The sequence below is a fragment of the Pseudoliparis swirei genome, chromosome 22 (assembly GCF_029220125.1).
Source record: "Pseudoliparis swirei isolate HS2019 ecotype Mariana Trench chromosome 22, NWPU_hadal_v1, whole genome shotgun sequence".
In the NCBI taxonomy this organism is placed as follows: domain Eukaryota; kingdom Metazoa; phylum Chordata; class Actinopteri; order Perciformes; family Liparidae; genus Pseudoliparis; species Pseudoliparis swirei.
The window spans coordinates 3695025-3717850 of NC_079409.1; the positions used below are offsets into that span (position 1 = coordinate 3695025).

The 22826-nt window shown below is 46.0% G+C and overlaps 1 protein-coding gene across 2 annotated transcripts; it reads right to left on the reverse strand.

The window, feature by feature from the left end:
* Window positions 1-2840: 2840 nt before the first annotated feature.
* On the reverse strand, window positions 2841-21973 carry smarcc1a (SWI/SNF related, matrix associated, actin dependent regulator of chromatin, subfamily c, member 1a). Of its 2 annotated transcripts, none has more exons than XM_056444185.1 (28): window positions 20970-21973; window positions 19190-19309; window positions 18992-19077; window positions 18680-18761; window positions 18288-18380; window positions 18107-18176; window positions 17710-17779; window positions 17374-17449; window positions 16951-17076; window positions 15976-16073; window positions 15378-15508; window positions 14425-14484; window positions 14281-14318; window positions 13418-13539; window positions 12849-12920; window positions 12599-12712; window positions 12318-12471; window positions 11987-12094; window positions 11719-11778; window positions 11120-11378; window positions 10489-10650; window positions 9281-9336; window positions 8491-8641; window positions 7999-8171; window positions 7100-7234; window positions 5795-6089; window positions 5502-5618; window positions 2841-5219 (listed from the first exon to the last, which is right to left on the reverse strand). In XM_056444185.1, exons 1-28 carry the CDS (start codon window positions 21153-21155, stop codon window positions 5128-5130), a joined length of 3306 nt encoding a protein of 1101 aa, XP_056300160.1. In that variant the 5' UTR covers window positions 21156-21973; the 3' UTR covers window positions 2841-5127. The 2 variants fall into 2 exon arrangements, with proteins under 2 accessions (XP_056300160.1, XP_056300159.1); XM_056444184.1 differs by having other exon boundaries at window positions 15976-16097; window positions 20970-21972.
* Between the last annotated feature and the right edge of the window lie 853 nt (window positions 21974-22826).

The window sequence follows — 22826 nt, forward strand, 5'->3', positions numbered from 1 at the left end:
AGTATTGACCCAAGCCGTATGCGGCGCCGCAGGTGGTCGTGGGTTTAGGACATCACGGCATCCAGAGCCCCCGCGGCCCCGCGCAGTACACCTGCCAGACGGAGCGCTGGGCGCCGCAGGCTCGGGCCGACTGTAACTATGGAGCCGCCATCGCTATAGCAACAGGCTCCTCCGATAAAAAAAAAAGAGAAAAAAAAGGGCAAGGACCACCAGCGTCGCAGCTGCTGCAGGATTTCGAGTAACACACACACACACATACAGAAACACACACACACAGAAACACACACACACAGAAACACACACACAATCACACACACACACACGATGGAAAAGCAAGTCAATGGAATACAGCAAAAAAGAAAAGCATGTGACACGTGCACACAAACGCCTCTTCATTTTACATTCGCAGCCTTTACCCTGCGCCACTCTATTCCTACGATGAAAACAATCCCACAATGCATTGTGGGATTTTTACAGGTGGGAAAATGACTGTTTGTCATGAACCAGAAATCTCAATTCCCTCCTCGCGTATTGATGAACTCCAGATTGAGTGACACAGGGAGAGGTGAATTATTGAGTGTGGGAGCAGCGTGACTTTGGACCTGTATGGTGGCCAGTTTAGGACATTTGGGCTCATCTGCGCCGCTTAATTCATTTGCTTTTCTTTGGCAGCCTGTGAACACAGAGACTCGCCCATGATTCTGTTCCATGACTCTGTTCCTTCGACGTGTCCCATCAAAGATGTTTTATTGTGAAGATCACCACATCGCATGTTCTCCTTGTCTCACTCCAATCTCATAAACGCCGGCCGTCCAATTCCCCCCCCCAAACCAAAACTCTTCGGATCTACACTATTCACGTGGATGACCTATTTTGATTTCAAAACGGCGAATTTCGCCGAAAGGTGACAAGTTTGCAGATGTGTGTGTGTGTGTGTGTGTGGGCAGTCGAAACCTCAAAGACACACGAGATCCATCCTGAAATATACGGAGACGTCTGAGGTCAGCAGCGAGGAGACGAGGGGAAAGGTCAGCGGGTCAAGTGAACACACTCGACCCCCCTCTTCCTCACTCGCTGTCAGACGCTCAGCAGAAATGCTAATTGGAGGGTTTGTGGAGCCTCTTCGTCAGAGTGTGGATACGAGTCCAGAAGAAGCATCAGAGACACGTCTCTAATGTTTATTAATATTGTTTATTAATGTCACCGAGCAGCTCTCGTCACCTCGAGTTCCTGTGCGTCACATATCAGCGTATTAACTCGCTCAATATTAGTAAATTAAGAGTCAACAAATAAGTTTAATTTCAACTGAAGTCGGAATATATGCAACGTTCTGATAGCTGTAGTCTATTTATAACATGTAAAATAATATGGAAGGCAGAAATGCATCAATTTTGGTCTAATTTATAAAGTATTAATTACATGTTTATAAATTAAAGCGGCTCGGAGAGTGTTACTGCTCCGTGAAACCTGAAAGGAACCACCGTCAGACACTAGGCTGCAGGAAAGGAAGCAAGGTCTCACTTCAGACGCCGATAAACGATGAGCGCCGTCTTCTGGTTCCGGTGACACACAAACTAAATACCCTGAACTCTACCCCCCCCCCCCCCCCCCCACACACAGGGAGTAATCACCCTCTGGCCCTCGATAACATCCTCATGGTCAAACCCCCTCAGAGTACATACAGCGCTGGCTGCATGGCCGGGATTAGAATTTAACAGCAGCAGGACACACACACACACACACACACACACACACACACACACACACACACACACACACACACACACACACACACACACACACACACACACACACACACACACACACACACACACACACACACACACACACACACACACACACACACACACACTCCCTCCCTCCCTCCCTCCCTCACACACAGTCTCTCCCTCACACACAGTCTCTCCCTCTCTCCCTCAGTCTCTCCCTCTCTCCCTCAGTCTCTCCCTCACACACAGTCTCTCCCTCTCTCCCTCACAGTCTCTCCCTCTCTCCCTCAGTCTCTCCCCCTCTCCCTCACACACACAGTCTATCCCTCTCTCCCTCACAGTCTCTCCCTCTCTCCCTCACAGTCTCTCCCTCACACACAGTCTCTCCCTCTCTCCCTCACACACACAGTCTCTCCCTCACAGTCTCTCCCTCTCTCCCTCACACAGTCTCTCCCTCTCTCCCTCAGTCTCTCCCTCACACACCCAGTCTCTCCCTCTCTCCCTCACACACACAGTCTCTCCCTCTCTCCCTCACAGTCTCTCCCTCTCTCCCTCACACCCAGTCTCTCCCTCTCTCCCTCACACACACAGTCTATCCCTCTCTCCCTCAGTCTCTCCCTCTCTCCCTCACAGTCTCTCCCTCTCTCCCTCACACACAGTCTCTCCCTCACAGTCTCTCCCTCTCTCCCTCACAGTCTCTCCCTCTCTCCCTCACAGTCTCACCCTCACACACAGTCTCTCCCTCTCTCCCTCACACACAGTCTCTCCCTCACACAGTCTCTCCCTCTCTCTCTCCCTCACTCACTGTGCTGCTCGTCAAGTAGTGGGAGTTCATATTAATAATAATTAACTGCAGGTAGCGGAGATGCATTAATATTTTCACAGCTTTTAAAACACTTCTTTTTGGGAAAATATTTTCTTTTGTGTTGATATATTCAGCATTAAATGCTTTTATTTGCATTTATTTGACCTGTTTTATGCACAGGGCAGTGGTTTTGTGCTCGTACATCTTCCTCTCGTTGCTTCTCTCCCAGTAAAAAAATAACAAAAAGCTTGATGGTTTTACTCATAAAAGCATCACAATACAAAGAAAGAAAGCGGGACATCGAGCTCATACAAAACAGTTTATTCGACAGCGTCTTAGGTCCAAGTACCAACAGACCTCATACAAAAAAAACAAAGAAAAAATAAAATAAAAACAAAATTCTACAAACTTCCAAACAGAGATAACTTCCATCTACACAAAACTTCTCCTTAAAAAATACATTACCAATAACACAAAGAAGTATCGATTAAAGATAATATACGTAAATGGGGGGGGGGGGGTCCCGTCATATTAAGGTGACATTACATAACAAGCCTTGGTATGGTGTTGGATGGGAAAGGAGGGGGGGGGGTGAAGAGGGCAACAGTAATGCAGCAGTCACATGGGCAAGGCAGGAGGGAGGGAGGAGATGGAAAGAAAGGAAATAGGAAGCTAAGAGAAAGACTTCTAGAAGAGGTAGCCAGCGGACGAACGAGGAAGAGGTAGCAGAGATGCGAACGGAGGAGACGCTTCACGTCGAAACTGAAGGGAGACGCGGCGCCACGTCAGCTTCCGGGGAAACGAGTTAAAGGGACGACTCGTTCCCTTCCCGCCGAGAACAGTCACGGCTGACGAGGAAATCTACCGTCTAGATTTATATTGTCTGGTTCCCGCTTTAAATCTCACGACTAAAGAATTCAATTGATTTAAAAAAATCGTCTCGGTCAATAAAATGTTCCTCAAAGTCTTCAGATGTTCATCTCTGTCCGACCGGCACCCCGAAACCGGCCGGTCACATAAAGACAAGGAAGCTCAGCGGATAGTCTGATCATCTAATCAAGGATTTAAAAAAAGCTCCCGATTAGATCATCGACCGACTTATTTCAGCTCTTTAAAAAGCGCGTGGTGGTCGTTCCCCTCGTTGACTTCTCTTAAAAACGTCACACGGGCAAAACGATGGGACTAAAAACCGCGAGCCGACACACCGGAGGGAGGGTTGAGCTTCGTGTCCTCCGAAAAGCAAAGAAACACCTGTGAGGTGAGCGGGGTGGGCAGCACGAGGCGTCAGGAGCAGAGGAGGAAGAGGAGGGGGATACGGTGTAGGGGCGGGGAGGGAGGGGGGTCTCTGCTACATTATCAAAAAACATCGAGAAGCCTGACGCGCCGAGGAGGAGCTTCATTCGTGTTCTTTCGCTTCAGTCGAGCCGCATCTGTAAAGGCTGAGTGTGTGTGTGTGTGTGTGTGTGTTATAGTGCTGTGGTTAGTGCGCGGCAGGAGTCTCTTGCGTTGACTTTTATAAAAGATACGGCCGGTCTTATTATTGATTATTTCTGCTCAACAAATCCGGTCGAAGGACCAGAAGCGGCCGTGACCTCGGCGGCTCCTTCGTCACCACAAACACGTGATCGGTTTGAGTAAATATCAAATTGTTGTTGATTCACCCGCCACCGAAAATATTCCCCAACCAAGGCGTCGTTTAAAATTACAGCAACCAGCTGTTTTAGGAAATCACCGAGCCTTAAAAAAAACCAACGGGGGGGTCGAGAGCCACGGAGAAGTGACACCAGACGGACACACACACGTCGGTTTTGGTTTCATCGGGAAATGTGTTGGAAATTAAGACAACTTCAACCTAATTTCTTTCATATTAAATCAAGGGAAACAAATTCTGTCTAATTTGGCAAAAAAACTCCACCCCGCCATCTTTGTTTTGGTCAAAGGGACGGAGGAGGAAACTACATCGTTTACATCTTGAAAAACATGATGAACATGATGAAGCCCCACCCCCCTTGAACACACACAGAACTACAGTGTATAAGAGGAGGAAGAGGTAGGTGTGTTACAGCTCAGGTTGTTCAGCACACACACACACACACACACACACACACACACCCACCCAGGCCTGGTCTCACTAGCTCCCCCTAGAGCTCGGCTTGCAGAAAGAGGCACCAGACAAGAGGAGGTGTGTGTTTCTGTGTAACAATGACAGGAGGGAGGTGAGAGGGGGAGAAGAGGGGGGGGGGTTACAGTGTAATTTTAAAAACAGCGTAGGAAAGAGAAGGTGAGAAAGAGAGCTCGTTTTGTTTTCTGTACACGAGTCGTTCTCTCCGGCCTCCGCGTGGCCCGAGAGAGCAGAAAGCAGTGTTCATTACTCGACGACCCTTTCCGCTGCGCCCTGAGAGGAAGTCTGGATGTGTGTGTGTGTGTGTGTGTGTGTGAGTGAAATTGGGTTACCCTTGCCACTGAACCCTGAGTGTGTGATGATAGAGTTAACTGTAGTTTTGAGTGTTGAGGGGAAACATGACGAGCCAGCAGCAAAGGGATGAAAAAAGAGCTTCAGAGAGTGTGTGTGTGTGTGTGTGTGTGTGTGTCTTAGTTGTCAGCCACTCGTCCACTCGCGGGCGCTGGAGGACCCAGAGGAAGTGGAGGCACCGCTTCAGCCTGAGCAGCTGGAGGACCGGGGTCTGGAAAGAGGAGAGACGCCGTTTATTTTTTGAGAAAAAAAGAGAAGCGCTTTATGGAGGTAAAGAAGACTCCTTGACTCCTTGACTCCTCGGCCCAGCTATCGTCCTTTAAGTATAACGAGTCGCTTCAAGTTAGCTTGTGCAAATCGGTAATATGTATGTTTGACATCACCCCGATAAAAACACCTTCAAACATGACGCGCACATAAAAAGTGTAAACACAAACACACACACACGCATAACACAAACGCAGTGTGTGGCACGAGGAGGATTTGCACTCACACATGCCGTTGGGCGCTCCGGGGTGGCGGGGGGGCATCATGGGAGCCATGCCACCGGGGGGGGGGCCGCCAGAAGGCGGGCCGGTCATCATGCGTCCCGGCATCGGCCCCATCGGTCCTGGATGGCGGAAGAAGGAAGGAGGGATGAGGACAACAATAAACACCAAGTGGGCATCTTTGTGTCCCTGTTGCTCTCAAGAGGTCCAGGAACACAAAGCCTCACGTCCACGCCGGTTGACCTCCGTAGAGCGGCTGCGCCTCCTCGAGGACCTCCTGCCGCTCCGTGTCGCTCACCTGTCTGTCCGGGGTGGTGAGGGCCCATCGGGTGGTGAGGGCCCATCGGCGGGTAGCCGGGGTGCATGCCGCCATTGGGCGGGGGGGGCCCTCCGTGGTGGGGCCCTCCGGGGTGCATGCCCGATGGAGGTGGCCCGGAGTGGGGTCCGGATCCGGGAGCCTGCTGCCCCTGCCCTTGAGCCTGGGTGGCGGCTTGCTGCTCCATCTGCTGCCTCGCCTTCATCTCGGCGTATTTGAGCTGCTCCATGTGGAAGGCCTGGCGCTCGGTGAGAAGCTGCTGCCGCTGGAGCTCCAGCTGCAGGACGGAGGAGAAGGACCGGCAACACGGGTCAACGGAGAGTCAAGAGAACCGACTCCACCGACTCCACCGACTCCACCGACTCCACCGACTCCACCGACTCCACCGACTCCACCGACTCCCCCTCAGATGAGTCGAGCGAAGGCTCTTCATATCGCACCACATTATAAACTCGGCCTCAACACGCTTTACCTGCACAGCCAGCAGCATCACTAACACAGGGTCCAAACACATGCTGACCAACGGATTCCCACAAAACTTTCATGTCCAAAAATGTTGTGAAATCTCGGCGTGATCCACGACAGTGGATTATGCCGCCTGTTGCTATGGCCGCCGAATTTTTCAGGTACGGTGCGTTCAAAAAAGAAGCGTATGCCTGCTTATATTTTGAGCGTCTTTCTTTTAAAACACATGAAATATTTCAAACTCGGCGTAAATGAACTTGTGAATATAACACATTTCCAGGACTTTAGTGATTACATTTTTTTCATGGACTTTTCCAGGCCTGGAAATAACCACTTTAAAATTCCGTGACTTCTCCAGGTTTTCCATGACCGTACGGACCCTGTGATGTCCTTCAGCCCTCGGGTCATAGAAAGAAACAATAAACCCGCCAACAGCGACACGGAATAAAAATACGGGAGGAACCTCAGGAGGAGGAATAACCAACGGGATAAACGACGACAATATGTATTAATGAGAATAGTACATCTCAGACCCTTTGGAGTCCATGAGAGGGTCAACAAAAAGAAAATGTAATCAGACTATAACTATTATTTTCATTCTCACACACACTCTTGAAACTCATGAGATCACAAACTTTTAGTTACCCTCCGCCTTTCTTTTTCAAAAGGACGAGCCTCCTTCATTATTAATACCCACAGCTGAGAGCTCTTTCCTGGGTGTGTGGAGATGAAATGTTAATGCCGGAACTAATGCAGTCGTCAACGTCGACGTCCACATTAAATCTCAACTTCCAACAAGCAATAAAAGCTTTTTTTACTTACCGCCTCCTTCTCTCGGTCCATGATGGTCTCCAGCTCCTCGAAGTGCCTCAGCTTGATCTCCAGCTTCTTCATCTGGGTCTCCACCAGCAGCGCCACCAGGGACTTGATCTTCCTCTCCTCCACTGCCGCCAAGTGCTGAGAGGAGGACGCAAGCAGGAAAAGATGAAACATGCGGTCAACGTCCAGCACGGCGACAACCCAGAAGTCCCGATTTGCGACCAGAATTTGACAGAACTTTCCCCGTTCATGCACAAGCTCTTTTTTTACTTTTCACTTTTTTTTTTTACTTTTCAGATGTCAGGGTTCTTACGCATGTTGACCAATGGATTTCCAGGACTTTTCCATGACGTTAAACCAAATTTCCATGACCAAACTAAATTCTCTGTGTATACATGAACATTTTTGAAAATGTAGTATTCAAACAATGAGAATTACAAAGCGTACAATACACCTTAAATGAAACAAATTACATTATCCCGACCGCTTCCTGAGTTACTGTTGCTATGGCCAGCAAACTTTCCAGTTAAGGTGCGTTCACTTGCAACGAGAAAAAAAATAATTGCGTATTGTATGAGAGCGTATGCCGGCTTAGATTTTGAGTGTCTTCCTTTAAAAAACCAATGAATTATTTTAAACTCGGCGTAAATGAACATGTGATAACAAATTTCCATGACTTTTCCAAAACTTTTCTGATTTAAGTTTTTTCCATGACTTTTCCAGGCCTGGAAATGACCATTTAAAAATTCCATGACTTTTCCAGGTTTTCCATGACCGTACGAACCCTGAGATGTGCGGTACACAAAAAGAATAAGAGAACATTTCCGATGGCACAATGAGGTGAAAGTCGCCGCTTTGCGTCTCCGATGCACGACGACCGGCGCTGGACTCTGGGGTCTCACCTTGGCCTTGGTGGCGGCCGACGCCAGGGCGGCGGCGGCCGCGGTGGCGATGTTCCCCTCTCCGATCTCGTGCTCCAGCTTCTTCCTCTTCTCGTCTTCCTCGTCGACGGCCGCCTTCTCCTGCTTCTCCTTCTCGGAGGGCGACGTCTCCATGGACTCTTCCTTTTCTTTGTCTGACGGGGGACGGAGACGGACATTTAACGGCCACCCTTCACTCGGAATCACGCAACAGAAATGTCCTTCTGTCCTCTTGCGGAGACGCTTTAAAGACGTTCAGAAGGAATGACGTCATCGGTCAGGATCAGTTCTCGCTCCTCTCCTCTTTCACCATCTGCAGGTACTGACTGAAATGATGACGTCTGAGCGCATCAATAGGTCTTTTATAACAACTTTGTTTCAGTACCAATCCCTAGCCTCGATTAGGAGCTGATCGCTAGTGAAATGCAACCTGTAATCATGCAACGTGTTCCTGTATTGCATCATAGATCTCACCGTTACCGGCTGGAATCGTCTTTGCGTCCCCTCCCTCTTCGCTCTCCTCCTCGCGCTCCGACCCCTCCTTCTTCACCTTGTCCACGGCCTCCGTCTTGTCGCTCTTCTCCGCGGACTCGCTGGGCTTCTCGGCCTCGTCCTTCAACTCCGCCTGAAGGATGAGGACGGATGACAACATGAAGGAGGGGAGGGGGTAGGAGGGGAATAAAGCCGACGTTTCCAGTGTGATTTTTCCGATTCTGACTGAAAAGACGACGTGAGATTCAGTGATGCTCCGTGCTGATGAACGAGAACATCCGACGGTTGGGTTGTAAAAACCCACAAGGGGGTAGATGTGTCTGACGTTGTCGTAAATGAGGCGGTGCTCGTGGCAAGTGGAGTAGTGGGTCGTATTATGACCCGATCCACTTTTAGGGACACACACACTGAGATAGGAGTGTGATTTGGACTCAGCGCCCAACACTGGTTCATGGATGTTAATGAGGACGCAATCAGCCAATCACCAGAGTAGGGACGTGTAAAAAAAGGAAACGGATTTGCTACAGGGACTGGTTTTGCACCTAATCGAGAGAAAAAAATTAAACTTTATATTTGGATCCATCTTCTAAAGACGTATGTCTCCGATATGGGCCGAGAGCCACGGAGAGGGTAAGAGAAATCTCTCAGAGACAGACGAGTGCTTCGTTGGTGTTGTTCTTCATATAAGACGTGTTGACAATAACAAAAATACTATAACCACAGATGTCCTCGACGGGTAGGATGCGTGATGAAATACAAATGGTGGTTTTACCTTATCGGCCTGCTGGGAGTCCGTGTCCGTGTCCATCTTCTCTGCCTCCGGGGCTTCTGCGAGCGACAGCGAGGTGGAGGAATTAGCATCACGTCAGACTGAAGCAAGATGCTCCAGATTGATTCAAAAAAAAACTAACAGGAACACGGGCGAGAAAGAGGGTGAGATGGCGTTCAAAGAAATCAGACGCTTCTGATGCAACTGGAACAGAATTAGGAAGCACGGACGCATCATAAGGCCTGAAATTAAAATGCATTCATCGATTCTCTGAAGGCGACGCCGTCAAAAACGTGTTTGGGGGGAGAAATTCTGGACGGGAATTAAAAAGGTCAAAATGCTTTTGAAGGGAGCACGGCCACGGGAAAGAGGGAGCGTTTGCACACACGTGACCGGATGACCACGTGTGTGCGGTTGAGTGTTTAACCGTGTCACGGGTGCACTTGAGCGTGTGTTAAGGATTTGAATATTGATTGTGTGTGTGTGTGTGTGTGTGTGTGTAGACTGCTTCAGGCTAAGTGAGGCACTGAACACATTTAAGCTCATCGATTGTAACTGTGGCTGTGGTCAGGAGGTCATTAATTCAGGTATAACTAATGTTTGTGTGTGTGTGGGGGGGTGGGGGGGGGGAGGAGGAAGAAGTGAAAGAGGAAAAAATATATGGAGAAAGCAAAGAGCAAAATAAAGAGAAAGGAAAGCACACATTAGAGTGAGATGACCCAGTTTTCTCCTCCCCCTCCCCATCTGCCACTGTTGTTTTAATCCACTGGGTATCACTGCACACATGAGCACACACACACACACACACACACACACAGACACACACGCTGGTAAAAGCTGACATGTGTATCGTCTTCAAATGTCATCTGTCTTATATTCTGATGAAGAAAGACGATTATTTTCATTGAAAGATGGAGGAAAAGCAATTATGTTCTCATACACTCACTCATACCCCCTCATAACAGTTTACAGGAACAACGCTCCCATCTGCTGCCCTCCAGGGGCAACTACAGGTGTGGAAATCACAATAGTGACGCAACCATTATCGGTAGGTGGCTTTCATTTCAGCTCGCTGCTCTAAATAAACAATATTAGCAATAATGTTGAGCTGAAAAAAAAATTCAGCCGTGACCGTTCATGAACTCCTGTCGGTAGCTTTGCAGGTGACATTTTCAGGAGGCCGTCTCCAGCCCTCCTCGCGTTCTACTCACCGGTCCTTTCGGGTTCTTCGGGGGCGGTGCCAGCGATGCCGCTGCTCTCCAGGCCGAAGGCGGGGTCCACCTTCCCCGTGCTGCGGGCCGCTTCCTGCACCTTCTTCACGTGAGCCTCCACCAGCTCAGTCGGCACCTCCTCGCGCACACGGGAGAACTCCTCTGCAGGAAGAGGACGCTCGTTAACGGCCGATTCAACACTATTGAAACATCCCGATTTCAAAGGACCGAGTTACTTTGTCTCTCTTTTGTTTCTATTAATGTTTTTTATAACTAAATCCAAGTGTACAGCAGAGGATATTGTTTAGTTTTCTGATTTATTTCTTCCATCTAATGTGTGTGTGTTGTAATCTGGGTGACAAAATGCTGCAGATTTAAAAGAATTGTGAGTTTAGCTTGTCAAAGTTCATACATTTGAATTTAGTTCCAATCTTGCTAATGATCTTTATTATTTGAAATTGGAAAAGAGCGACAGTCTGTACTCACAGATGCATTTACAAACCGTCACAGGTTTTTCTTATATGTTGCTCCAAGTGTAAAAGAGGAATCTTGATATGTATTCTAATAAAATAATATTTATTTCTAACCATAGTGGCGCCTAAGCTCATATGATCCTCCCGTCAGTACCCACCTAAAGCTGCCCGAGCGGCAGCAGACGCCACTCTGGGGTCGACCACAGAGGCCAGGAAGGCTACCGTGCTCATGACGGGGTTCCCAGACTGGCTGAAGGGGATGGGCTGGTAGGCCAGAGGGCCCAGGGAGGCCTCGGTGCTCTCCATGTACGGGTCCTCGATGGGAAGGCGCAGGAAGTGCAGGATGCACTCGTCCTGGGTGCGCGAACCGATGTGCTCGGACACTTTGTTCCAGTCGTCTTTGAACATCTCCAGCGCCTGGAAGAGTGGGATGAAGTCTCGTCAGGGGGCAACATTTGATGATGGGAGAGAGGAGAAGGGAGGTCAGTCAAATGTAAGAAGGAAAAAAGGGAAAGAGTCAAATTGAGGAAGGATTTTTGAAGCAAAAAAAGTACAATGAGAAAGGCTGACGAGTTAAAAGATGGAGGAACGGGGAAAGGTAGGGAAGAGAGATGGAGGGAATACTGTGAGGGGACGGAGGTTAAAGATGGACAACAAGTGCATAAACCGTTTTATGTTTCCATCAGTGTTTATGACCAACGATTGGCCATCCATATTTAACTGGCTTCCTTCCTCTCCAGTGTCCAGTGAGACTCACCTCCAGCAGCAGGAGAGTTTCCTGCTCGGTCCAATCCCTGGTGGAGTTGACCAGTTTACCCTGAAGACACCAAATCATCACATTATGGATGACATCAGGAACATGTATTGGCAGCATTTTAAGTAGAATAGCAAAGAGGCTTTCAGTCATTTGTGTCTCTATCCTCCAATAAAAACCGGAACATTTATATCTGATTTTTTCATTTTAGAAACCCTATAGAAATGATGTTTGGGACTCAAGAAGGTTGTTAAGCGAGTCGTGTGCCGACCTTGAAGTTCTTCTTGTAAAGGTCGGTGCGGAGGCCGAAGTTCTGCAGGTCGATGGACTTCTCTTTGCCTTTGTCTGCGAAGTTGGGCATTGGCTGTTGGGGGGGAATCTGGAGGAATGAAACGCAGCACATGAGCAACGATGTGTTAGTCCCATCACGGACGTCTTTTGGGACGCTTTGTGTACGGAGCTGCTCACACAAACAGGAGAAAACGATGGAATCCAGAGGAAATAACATGCTTCAATACAGGGTATGACTTTTATCCGATTTACAAACTCCCGTCGTCTATTCATCCCGCGCTCCATCTTGTGTGTTTTAAACAAGGCCCTACCGGTGGGGGTCTGTGGTTCAGGGGCATGAGGCCAGACGGGGTGTCAGCCAGCACGGTGAAGTGGGGCGTGGGCGGAGGGCCCATGGGTAACGGGCGACTCTCGGAGTCGACCTGGTAGTTCACCAAACCCCACTGCTCCAAGAAGGCGTGAACCCTGGAGACAGACGCAGAGACAATCATCATGCTTTTGGTGGTCTTCTCCCATTAAGAAATGGAAAAAAAAGGTGCGTAGCGGCGCGATGGAAAATCACAAACACCGCCCGTTGCTAAACGACGCCCACCTCATGATGGCGCAGACATCTCCGGTCAGGTTCCTGCGGCAGGAGGTGGAGGTGAGGTACTCCTGAGGGTTGAGCCGATACGTGTCGATCATGAAGTTGCGGTAGGCCAGGTATCTGTCGAAGGGGCGAAGGAAAGAGATGAGCACAACGGGAAACGTATCGCTTGTGTAAATGTTTGTGGTTTCATGTCATTTGTTGCAGTGTGTGTGTGTGTGTGTGTGTGTGTGTGTGTATATATATAAAAGCTCACATCTCTGGAGTTTTGGACTTGTTCTTTCCGTTATAGAACTCGGGCAGGGCTCTCCTCTCGATCTCATGGATGCTATCAGGATAGGAAATCAAAGAGTTGGTTTTCTGATCAATAATTTAACCCTTGTGTTGCCTTCGGGTCAATTTGACCCGATTCAATGTTTCACCCTCCTGTCGCCTTTTGATTCAATGTTTAACCCTCCCGTTAACTTTATATTTACTAACATATTTTACCCTTGAGGTCAATATGACCCCAGCTATTAAAATCTCCAGAAAATTATTAGAATTAATATTGTTTTCCAAGTTTAAGTGTGAGGTACTTTATGTTTGTTTGTTGACTCCCGAAAGAACACCGACATTAAACATTGAATCGGGTCAAATTGACCCGAAGGCGAAAGGAGGGTTAAATATTGAATCGGGTCAAAATGACCCGAAGGCAACACAAGGGTTAAACAACTCTGCGTTCAGCCGCTTTCACTGCCGTAACAGAGACAGAAACCGTCAAAACAAACTCAAATGAGTTTACAGTCTCAAAGCACAGAGGCCTAAAAAAAGAAGAGCAAGGCGTACCAGTTGTAGTCAAACCAGGCGCCGTAGCTGGGGATGATGATGTGGTGAGTCTGCTCCGTCACGGTGTCCTCGCTGTTGTCCATCAGCCGGTTGACTTCGGCTTTGCTCTGCTCCTCATCGTCCTGCAGGAAGAGACAAGGAGGCGGATTTCATGAAAGTCTCTCGACACAAAGAATCCGTTTGCCTGGAAGAAAACTCATCTGATCTTACGGCGTAGTTTAAAAAAAAGGTGGAACATATTTTATTAAACGGGTCTAGAACTCAGGAAGACTTCTCCTCCAAAGTTGGATTTGGGCGAAGAGAGAAAGGGTTTTGGAGATATATATAAAAAATAAAAAAAAGGTAGTAGTGTGCACATCACATACCGTACACACATTAGAGATTCAGTGAGTGGGAAAGTTTTGACTTTGCAGGTTTTTCATCAGCCAAACGGTCCGAATCACAAAGATTATGCAGACACCACAATTTAAATAAAACAAGAATACATCTTGTCTATTTAAGTTTTGTTTACATTGGATTATGTATGGGCGTGTCTCGTACTTTTTTTTGCCTCAAGTCCGACACTTATAACGTATTTTATCTCGACTACATTGTATTGAACCCTCTTGTGATTTTGACACATGATGACATCACCATAATGTACTCAGCAGAAGACAGTTGGTTTTAAAAAGTTGCCTTATTTTTGGTGCCCAAACTTTACTTGCTACAAACTAATGAAAACCTGAAGTTTTCCGTTAAATATCATTGAATTCCCCGACTAAAAAAAAGGTCCTTCTAATGTAAAAAACATTCCTAGAGAGATTTACACAGCATTTTAAGTGAGAAGACCAGACAAAGTCAGTCAGGGTCATCCATCAGCTTACCTTTCCACCAGACAGCACGGAGTCGTCCTCCATGTCATCTGGATAACAATACAAACTGATTTTAGGTGACACACTTTTTCCCCCTGAATAGATTACGGTAATTTATACACAACAAAACGGATTCATCCAGTTATTCATACGCACCCATATCGGCCACATTCCCTCCTTTCACTGGAGTATTCTCACTGTCTTTCTTTGAATTGGCTGTGGACAAAAGAAAAGAGAAAACAATATAGAGATATATATATACCTGTACACACTTTTTGGAAAAGTCCCAATTCTTTTGCCCGTCATGTTCACACACTGCTGGTCCTATTAGTAACGGACTCCCGAAGTCATAAACGGATGTTACAGCGTCTCGGATTATGATGCGTTCAAGCGCCACTCGGTGTCAATTTCTATTGTGGGACGGAGAATTATAACGCTATTTGTGATGCATTTAATTGTATCGGTTTTAACTTCCAAACGGCAGTTTTGAGCAGCTTATGGTACTGAAATAAAAGTATTTCAATAGAAAGACAATATTGTATTTGTATTGTGTGTTTTTATGCAAATAATCCCTATAGGAGACAATAACAAAGTAAAAACAACAAGTCTCAGACCTCAACGGTAAAAAGAAAGGCAGACTTCATCACAAAGGACCCTTCAACATTTATTTTAAGTGCTTATAAAGTGCATTTATAAATGAAGAGCCCAAGTTAAAAAAAAGTCTAGAGAGTTAAACATTAATACCGGTCTGATTTTAATCAGATTCACAAGAAATAACCAAATGGATTCCATTTCATTTGGTGCTGATGTGATGCTGACTGCAGCTGGATGTAACATTATTATGCAAATGTACAAGTTATCGGAGATATTCTCGGCTTTATTATTATCGTTTACTAAATATCTTTCGTTTTGGTCTGTGGGAACCTTTCATTGAATTTCTTAAATAAAATTCTAGAACAAACGGTGGATTGAAAAGATAATAATAAATTAATAATAATAATCATTAGAGTTTTGGCCTTTGACCCGTTCCCATTAATAACACAGCTCCTCTTTGACATTTTAACCAAACTGTCACTCAGTGATCCGGCGTTAAAACCCTCGCCACGCACCATTCTTGGACACGCTTCCCTCCTCGATGCTGGCTCCAGCCGAGGAGTCGTCCAAGTCCTTGGTTATGTCCTCCTCCGTGTCCTCCTCCTCGCCTCTGTGGCCCCGTCGCTTCCAGTGAGGCCCCTGGTTCCTGACGCCACAGAGAGTCACAAGTTAAACATCAGTTGGGAGCCTCAACAGAACTTTAGGACTCAGTCAGTGTGTGTTTGGACTTGCCAGCGTCTTTAGTGGCATCATTTATTTTCAGTGTCCAGTGCATAGACATCCGTGGTGACATTAGTACGGTTACATCTGGTGATACGCTACATTTTGGTTCTTGCCACGACCAAAATAATTGTTTTTAAACAACTCCAAAAGCTTTTAAAACACATCAATCAGCCACGCTGTTGCACTGGGTAACATGCTCTTCTATTACTATGAATATGGTAACTGTAGTTCATTTGGGAGTCAATTAATCCGTCACATAAAATAGTCCCCAACAAATGCACTAGTTACTCCTGTTTGAGTAACATTCACTACAGTACAACTTTCTTTCATTCTCCAACTTTAATTATTTGCTGCTTGTAAGGGAGAACATCAAAAAGTTGGCCTCCTCACCCCTTCTTTCCTCCCTTCTTGCGGGACTCGGCCGGCGTGCTGGGCGGCGAAGGCGAACGCCTCCTCTTCTTGCTGCTGGCAGAATTGGCCTTGCGCTCCTTGCGATCGGGTGTACGGGAAGACTGATCAGACAAACCCCGTGCAGCGCAGGGAGCGAGGGATGGAGGATGAGAGAAAGAGCCGCAGAATGAGAGGATGGAACGTTTGCACACACAAGGAGGGGAAGCGGTGGGAAAATGACGGCAGGGAGGGGAAGGGGGGTAGAGGGGGATGTAGTGGAGGTGGAGGAGACGACCAGGGTTCCTGTACGCTGTCCTCTCTCTCAAATAATCTTTAGCAGACAGATCATAACCTACATGTTGTATTGGTCGATGAAAAATGTAATAATTCAGTAACTAATGAACAAAACCTCTGATTCAAACAGGCGTCTGATTAACGGCCCGTTGGGTGCGCCTCAAATGAGGTGGGAGCACGTATTAATGTTACTTCCACGAATAATATTTATTTGAACTAAAATTCCCCTTCCTGTGGCATCTGATTGCAATCATGTGGATTTAGTTTACCAGAATGTTTTTATCCTGGTGAGTTTTCTCCCCCAAACATGGACAGAAACCCTGACATACATGAGGAGACACAGAGCGAGGAAAGAATGGGCAACAACGGACAAGAGGCCGGACGCAGCACAACCCACGTCACACAGCCACGTGCAGACAAGCACAACATGTTCGCCAACTTTCCCACACGTTGCAGAATTCATGACAAATATTTGAGATTTATATTCATCATGAACTGACCAACCTGAACATTCAGCGTCAGTTAGTTGGTTTTTATCATGTGGGACACCAATCAGGAAAAGCTGTTGCTGATATTTAATAGACAACAAATAGCGGTTTCAAGCCGGACCGATGATCCGAGGGTTAGAAAACATTCAGACTCAAGAACACACACACACACACACACAACACAAATACCTACCTCCTCCTCCTTGGGGAAGATCTTCTGGCGGAAGCTGACTGGCTTCTTGTTGTCATCCACCTCGTAGTCTTCTTCATTCATCCACTCGTTGAAGGCATCCGTGTCTAAAACCCACTTGGCGTGGACCTGAGTGGGAAGAAGACTGTTGTTCAACATGTGTGCCGATAGTTTATTATTCGGTTCATCCTACTACACTTTAGTAAATGATTAAACTTTTAAGAAAACATCACAAAGTAGCACCATATAGGTGCTGCCGGACACAACGACTACTTATTTAACAAAGCCGGTGCACCCTAAATGCTTCTCTCTGGGAGGTCATTTAAAAAAATTACAAATAAAAATGTATTGGCTCACGAGCTGACTGCAATTTGTTTAAAAAAAATAAACAGTCTGTTTCGATTTAAAGATGTTCAGCGTGCTCACCTTCCATGGTCTGTCGGTGTCGGGTGGGTCCTCCACTTCTCCATCCACCTCGCTGACTGACACCCAGGTATCATAGCTGATGGAGTATGAAAAACAGTGATGAGAACACCGTTGGTGAAGCTAGGTGCCGTCGTCAAGACAACAACACGCGGCTGAGAGCAGGGTAGGAAATGTACATATTTTTTAGAGGGCAATTTTTGCCCCCACTGACTGAAATCCAGCGGCATTTAAAAAATAAATCGGGGGCACTTTTTTAAACATTTAACCGTTGTTCAAAAATAATAAATAACACACGAGGAAAGAAAATAAACGAGTATTAAGGTCGTCAGCGCTCACCTGTCTGGGGAGAGACCCCAGTGGACCAGCACCTGCTTGTCTTTCCTCATGACGGGACGAAGCCACTCTTCTGCAACACACACAAACCAATGCTGACATGGACACATTGACCAACTATACAAATTACTGAGCATGAAGTAATCGTATCTAGTGTTACCAAACCATTGGTAACAAGATTACCAGTCGACCTTTGGCTTACAATTTGATGTTATTGGTGATAAATCGTACAGAATTTTGCATTTTTGTTTACAAATAAATACTTTTTATTGCTATAATAAAACACTAGTTTTAAGTTTTAAATATACTGAAAGTGAGGGAAAGGTATTCCCAATTATTCCGGGGTTAGGTTAGGTATTGACTTGGGGTGCGTATCTTTCTCTAATCTGTGACACCCTACCTTCTTCTTGTTGGGATGGAGTGGGGTAAATGTGGTGGGTGGCCTTCGACTTGTCATCCGTAATGGAGCCCTGAGAGGACAGAGGCGAAGAAATACTGAACAGCCGTAGAGACGGACACAGCGGAGTTTGCCAAGTTTCCACATGTAATGGTCGAGCTGGAGGTAGCAGGTCAGCGCTCACCTGGTGCCTTTTGATGATGTCTTTGAGCTTACTGGCTTGTTTCTGCTCGATGTCCGGCGACAGGAAGACGGTCGGTCGAGTCAAGCAGTTGTTCTAAAAGCACAGAAAAAAACATATGTAAACAAATCTATCGATGTCCCTATAGAGCTTGGCGTGGTTAAAATTGCATAGAAGTTATTACTAGTTAATAAATTATGACAGTTATACAACAAAAAATAAAGCAGCTGAATACAAGTTAACCAAAACAATGAATAACTACTTTGACGGTCCTTCCATTGGCCCAATAAGAGTCATCAGATTGATTCACATAATATATAAAATACATAAAGAACCTCTACAGACGTTAAGTTGGTACACCGAGCCGTTCATCAAAGCAGCAGCGCGTGTCGTACCTGGACCAAGTTCTTCTCTACATTTATGAACATTTCCACGTTCCTGTCCATCCGGGAAGGATTCTGCAGGTCAAATCTACGCCTGGAGGTGGTTGACAAAGAAGAGCAAGACTTGCAATGAGATGTGGACGCAAAGGTACGGTATAAACGACAGCTACAACGCAGACTTTTGTAAAAAGCAACGGTGACTGCGTGAAAGCGGGAGCTTCTTCGTCATGACAGAGCCAGCTAACTGCGTTACTCGTCAGGGTGACATGTGGATTAAAGTTACTCGGCACCTCTTGCTAGGGAAGCTGCCACAAGTCAACTCACCAGCCCTGCTCGCTCTTGAATTTGTAGACCGATCCCAAGATGTGACAGAGAGCACCAGCTGCCTTGAAATCCAGGAAACACTTGGCCTGAGGATGGAAGAGTCACAATGAGGCCGTGACGCGTCTACACACAGGGTACGCTCGCAAGGAATTATATAAACGCGATGCAAGTTCAATAGTTATTTTATATTCTGCTTACAGGTAGCTTGGTGAGAGCAGAGTTGTTGACCCTGCGACCAAATGTGTCTTCCTGGAACTGCAGCAGCTGGACCACCAGACCCGCCAAGGATTTACTGGATGGAGAGTCATTCTGGACAGACTGGGACCAGACAGTACTTATGAAAACACATCGCAGTGAAACACACACACACACACTCAGCCAGAGATGCATGATTTGTCACAAACACAGTGCACCACTCCAATGTCAATAATTAAGGGGAGATGCTTTACCTTCGAATAGGAATAAAACAATAGTAGATGTTTATCACCGATTGGAATACAATTTTTTTTTTAAACACATAAAAGTTGATGGTGATTATAATATCAAAGGAATCGTGAATATTGTCTCATGGTGAAGAAATTGCAAATTTAGCCTGATATTTATGAAGCAAAAAAATCATAGGAATTATCATGTAAAAAAACAGACTTGGAAATAGATATTTATTTAGGCTGGGGAACATTATTAATTATGTGTACCTTATTTAAGAGTGCTTGATAAAAAAATGAGGACATATTAATGAAGATTTAGAATTCACGCAAAAACAAAAGAACTCTCCAAGTGATTGCGGGTGTATTTTTCATTTAAAATTGATGCAATATTGCCAACGATTACAGCCAATACAATGGCACTTCATCTGAAGCGCCCGCTGAAACGTTCGCCCGCTGCCCTCCACGAAGGAAGTAAAAAGTAGATGTTTTGCTGTCCTGCTATCCACCAACTCCCACACATAGATGACCTTCTCATCAGGGCCACGGATACGTTTCCACTGCTCTCTTGGCAAAGAGCTGCGACGCTCTCGCTGTCAGAAAATAGGACAAACTAAACTAAACAAAAAAAAAGTGGAAGCTCACATTAGCCGTGGTGTATTTATAACAAGAACATCATCAAAGAGACCCACTTTAAACCTTAAAAAACATCCATCTTTGCTGTTTTAGATACAGTAATATCACATGAACAAACTGGGCTCACGTTTCTGCAGAAGCACGTTTTACATGTTTACTTCCTCATCAAATAAAACGCAGCTCCAAGCCTCCAAATACTTAATTTCCTCACTTCCTCATCCAGATTCCTCGCAGTTTAATTCACTTTTTTCTTCAACACAACCAGCTGGAGTGTGTCAGTGGGTGTGAGGAGGGACAGGAGGACCCATTCTTTGTGAACCGGCTGCAACGCTGCCGTGTTGACAAAACTCAGCCCGCGCTCACGCTTCAGCACTCAACGCAACCACCGGTTGTTGGCGTGCTTAATGACGACCCTGAGCTCAACAATGTACGAGAGAATAAATAAAAAGGGCTCAAACTCGTGTGTGTTTGCTTCAAATCGGATTGATCGCACGGTGTCCCGTGATTAGCTTTAGGCCTATTTCTTCTCCGACGCTCATAAAAGGGGAGTTTAGCTGAAGTGTTATCAATTGAGATGAAGATGAACACCTTCATCGTAAGCCTCCGGTTTTATTAACGTTTTCGCGGGGGGAAAAAATGCGTTTATTATTATTAACGGCACCAGGAGCGGCATTTGGTCGGTTAGCTCGCGAACGGGAGCGGAGCTAGCGAACAGATACACAGCTCCAAGAACCGTCAAGTTACACCTTTTTTTGGTGTTTTATTGACACCAACGCGAGCTAATTGGACATCGCCTTTAACGAACTTATTCAAGTAAACAATCGTATGACGTCAGTGGGAAGGTTTGAGAGCGGCCGCAGCAGCTAGCTCGGATAGCAGCGCCCCCGTTGTGCCAGCGGGCCGCCATAGACGATCACCTTCTTGTAGTGCTTGCCGATCCACTGCCGCACCGTCTCGAACTGGGACACGGTCTCCGAGCTCTCCCAGAATTTGGTAGAAGGGCCACCGTCTTTCTTTCGGCCCACTGCGGTCCCGCCGCCGACCGGGCCGGTGGCCGGTCCGCCTGAGCCCGTTCCGCCCGCCGTTGTCGCCGCCGTCGCCATTGTGTGTTTTTTTGTCCGCCGCTTGGTCTTTCTCTCTCTCCTCCACGGCGTCGCTCACCGTGCAAATTTTCGAATGATGTTGCGCAGCCGCAGACGCGTTGATATGTTTGAGTCTCGCGATACTTCGTTTTGGAGGGTTTGTGGGAGATGGAGGCAACTTACACGTTTATCCATAAAAAATAAGAGGAATGTAAAAAATATAACTACACGGAAGTTAACTATCATATAAATAGATTGAAATAAACATAAATATACAACCAAATAAATAAAAAAGGACAGATACAGATCATGCAATAAGACCATACTAAATCACCAAATGTATCACTCAACACCGTGACACTGTAAGGTAGTTTGGCTACATATGTGCACTATTGTTGTGTTTGCTTTGTTAGTTCATTTAATCTTCTTACATTTTATTTTATTTTATATATATTGTGCATTTTTTTAATTTTATCGTTATGAGGACGCACATGTTTGTTAAATATTTGGTATTCAGGGTTTGGTTTAACCTGATCTGTGTTGATAGCCTTAATGTTATGTGTTGTTGATTTGTTGTGCACAGTGTAATGTTGTTTGTTAGAAAATAAATAGCCCCACCAAATTTCCAAGCTATGACAAGGATGTGGAAGCTGTTAGTCCTTCCAAATTGTAGCTGTGAGTCTGACTAGTATTTGGTGGAATACAACTATTATTAGTAGTACATAGTATATAATATTATTTTCTTTATACTTACTACCACCTGGAACTAATCATCAAAACTTATAATGTTGCTTATCATCTGCAGATGACATCCAACTCCATGTCTCCTTGAAACCCAGTGAGGCTTTCAGGTGCAGCTATTAAGGACTGGACAGCAGTAAAATGCTTACAACTAAATGATAATAAGATGTAGGTTCTGGTTATTGCACCTGATCATGCTGTCCCTATATGATAAAGCACAGCATTGATCACCTGTCCTCTGCTGTCCACCTAAAACGTTGTAACCTCGGGGTCATTTTTGATAAATCCTTGTCGTTTGAACCCCATGTCAAGCAGCCCTCTAGATCATTCCACTTAAGAAACATCAGCAAATTGAGATCTGTTTTATCTGCAGCTGAATTAGAAATGGTCATACAAGCTTTTATCTCTTCTAGTATTGATTACTGTAATGTACTTTTCTCCTCTCTCAATAAATCTGCGATAAACCGGTTGCAGGTAATACAGAATCCTGCTGCCAGAATACTGACAAAGACAAATAGACGGTCTTACATCACCCCGATACTCAAGTCCCTTCACTGGCTCCCTGTAGAGCATGGATCAACTTTCAAATCCTCACTCTCACAGACAGAACTCTACACGGCCAGACTCCTTCATACGTGGCTGAACTATTTCACCCATATTCAACAGTTTCATCTCAGATCCAACCTCCAATACCTTCTGTCAGTCCCAAATACTCGCCTTAAAACTCTTGGTGACCGAGCGTACCCGTCTACACTGGCTGATTGATTTGAACATTCTATTGGCTGCTTTTTATCTTCTTTGTTTGTTTATTTATTTTATTGCACCATCTTTTACTGTGTATTGTACTTTGCTCTTTAAACTGTTGATATGTTTTAGTCCGTTATTGCTACATGTTTTTTTATTTTATTGAATATTTATATAACAATAACTATTGTTATATTCATTTTCTTT

Bases quoted from the DNA above. Each gene is read 5' to 3' on its own strand.
- smarcc1a (XM_056444184.1), bottom strand. From the start codon at position 21,155: ATGGCGACGGCGGCGACAACGGCGGGCGGAACGGGCTCAGGCGGACCG. The intron at 8,642-9,280 runs GTAAAACCACCA...CTCATCCTTCAG, and splicing joins ACTCCCAGCAGGCCGATAAG to GCGGAGTTGAAGGACGAGGC. The intron at 5,220-5,501 runs GTGAGTGCAAAT...TCCTCTTTCCAG, and splicing joins CGGAGCGCCCAACGGCATGT to ACCCCGGTCCTCCAGCTGCT.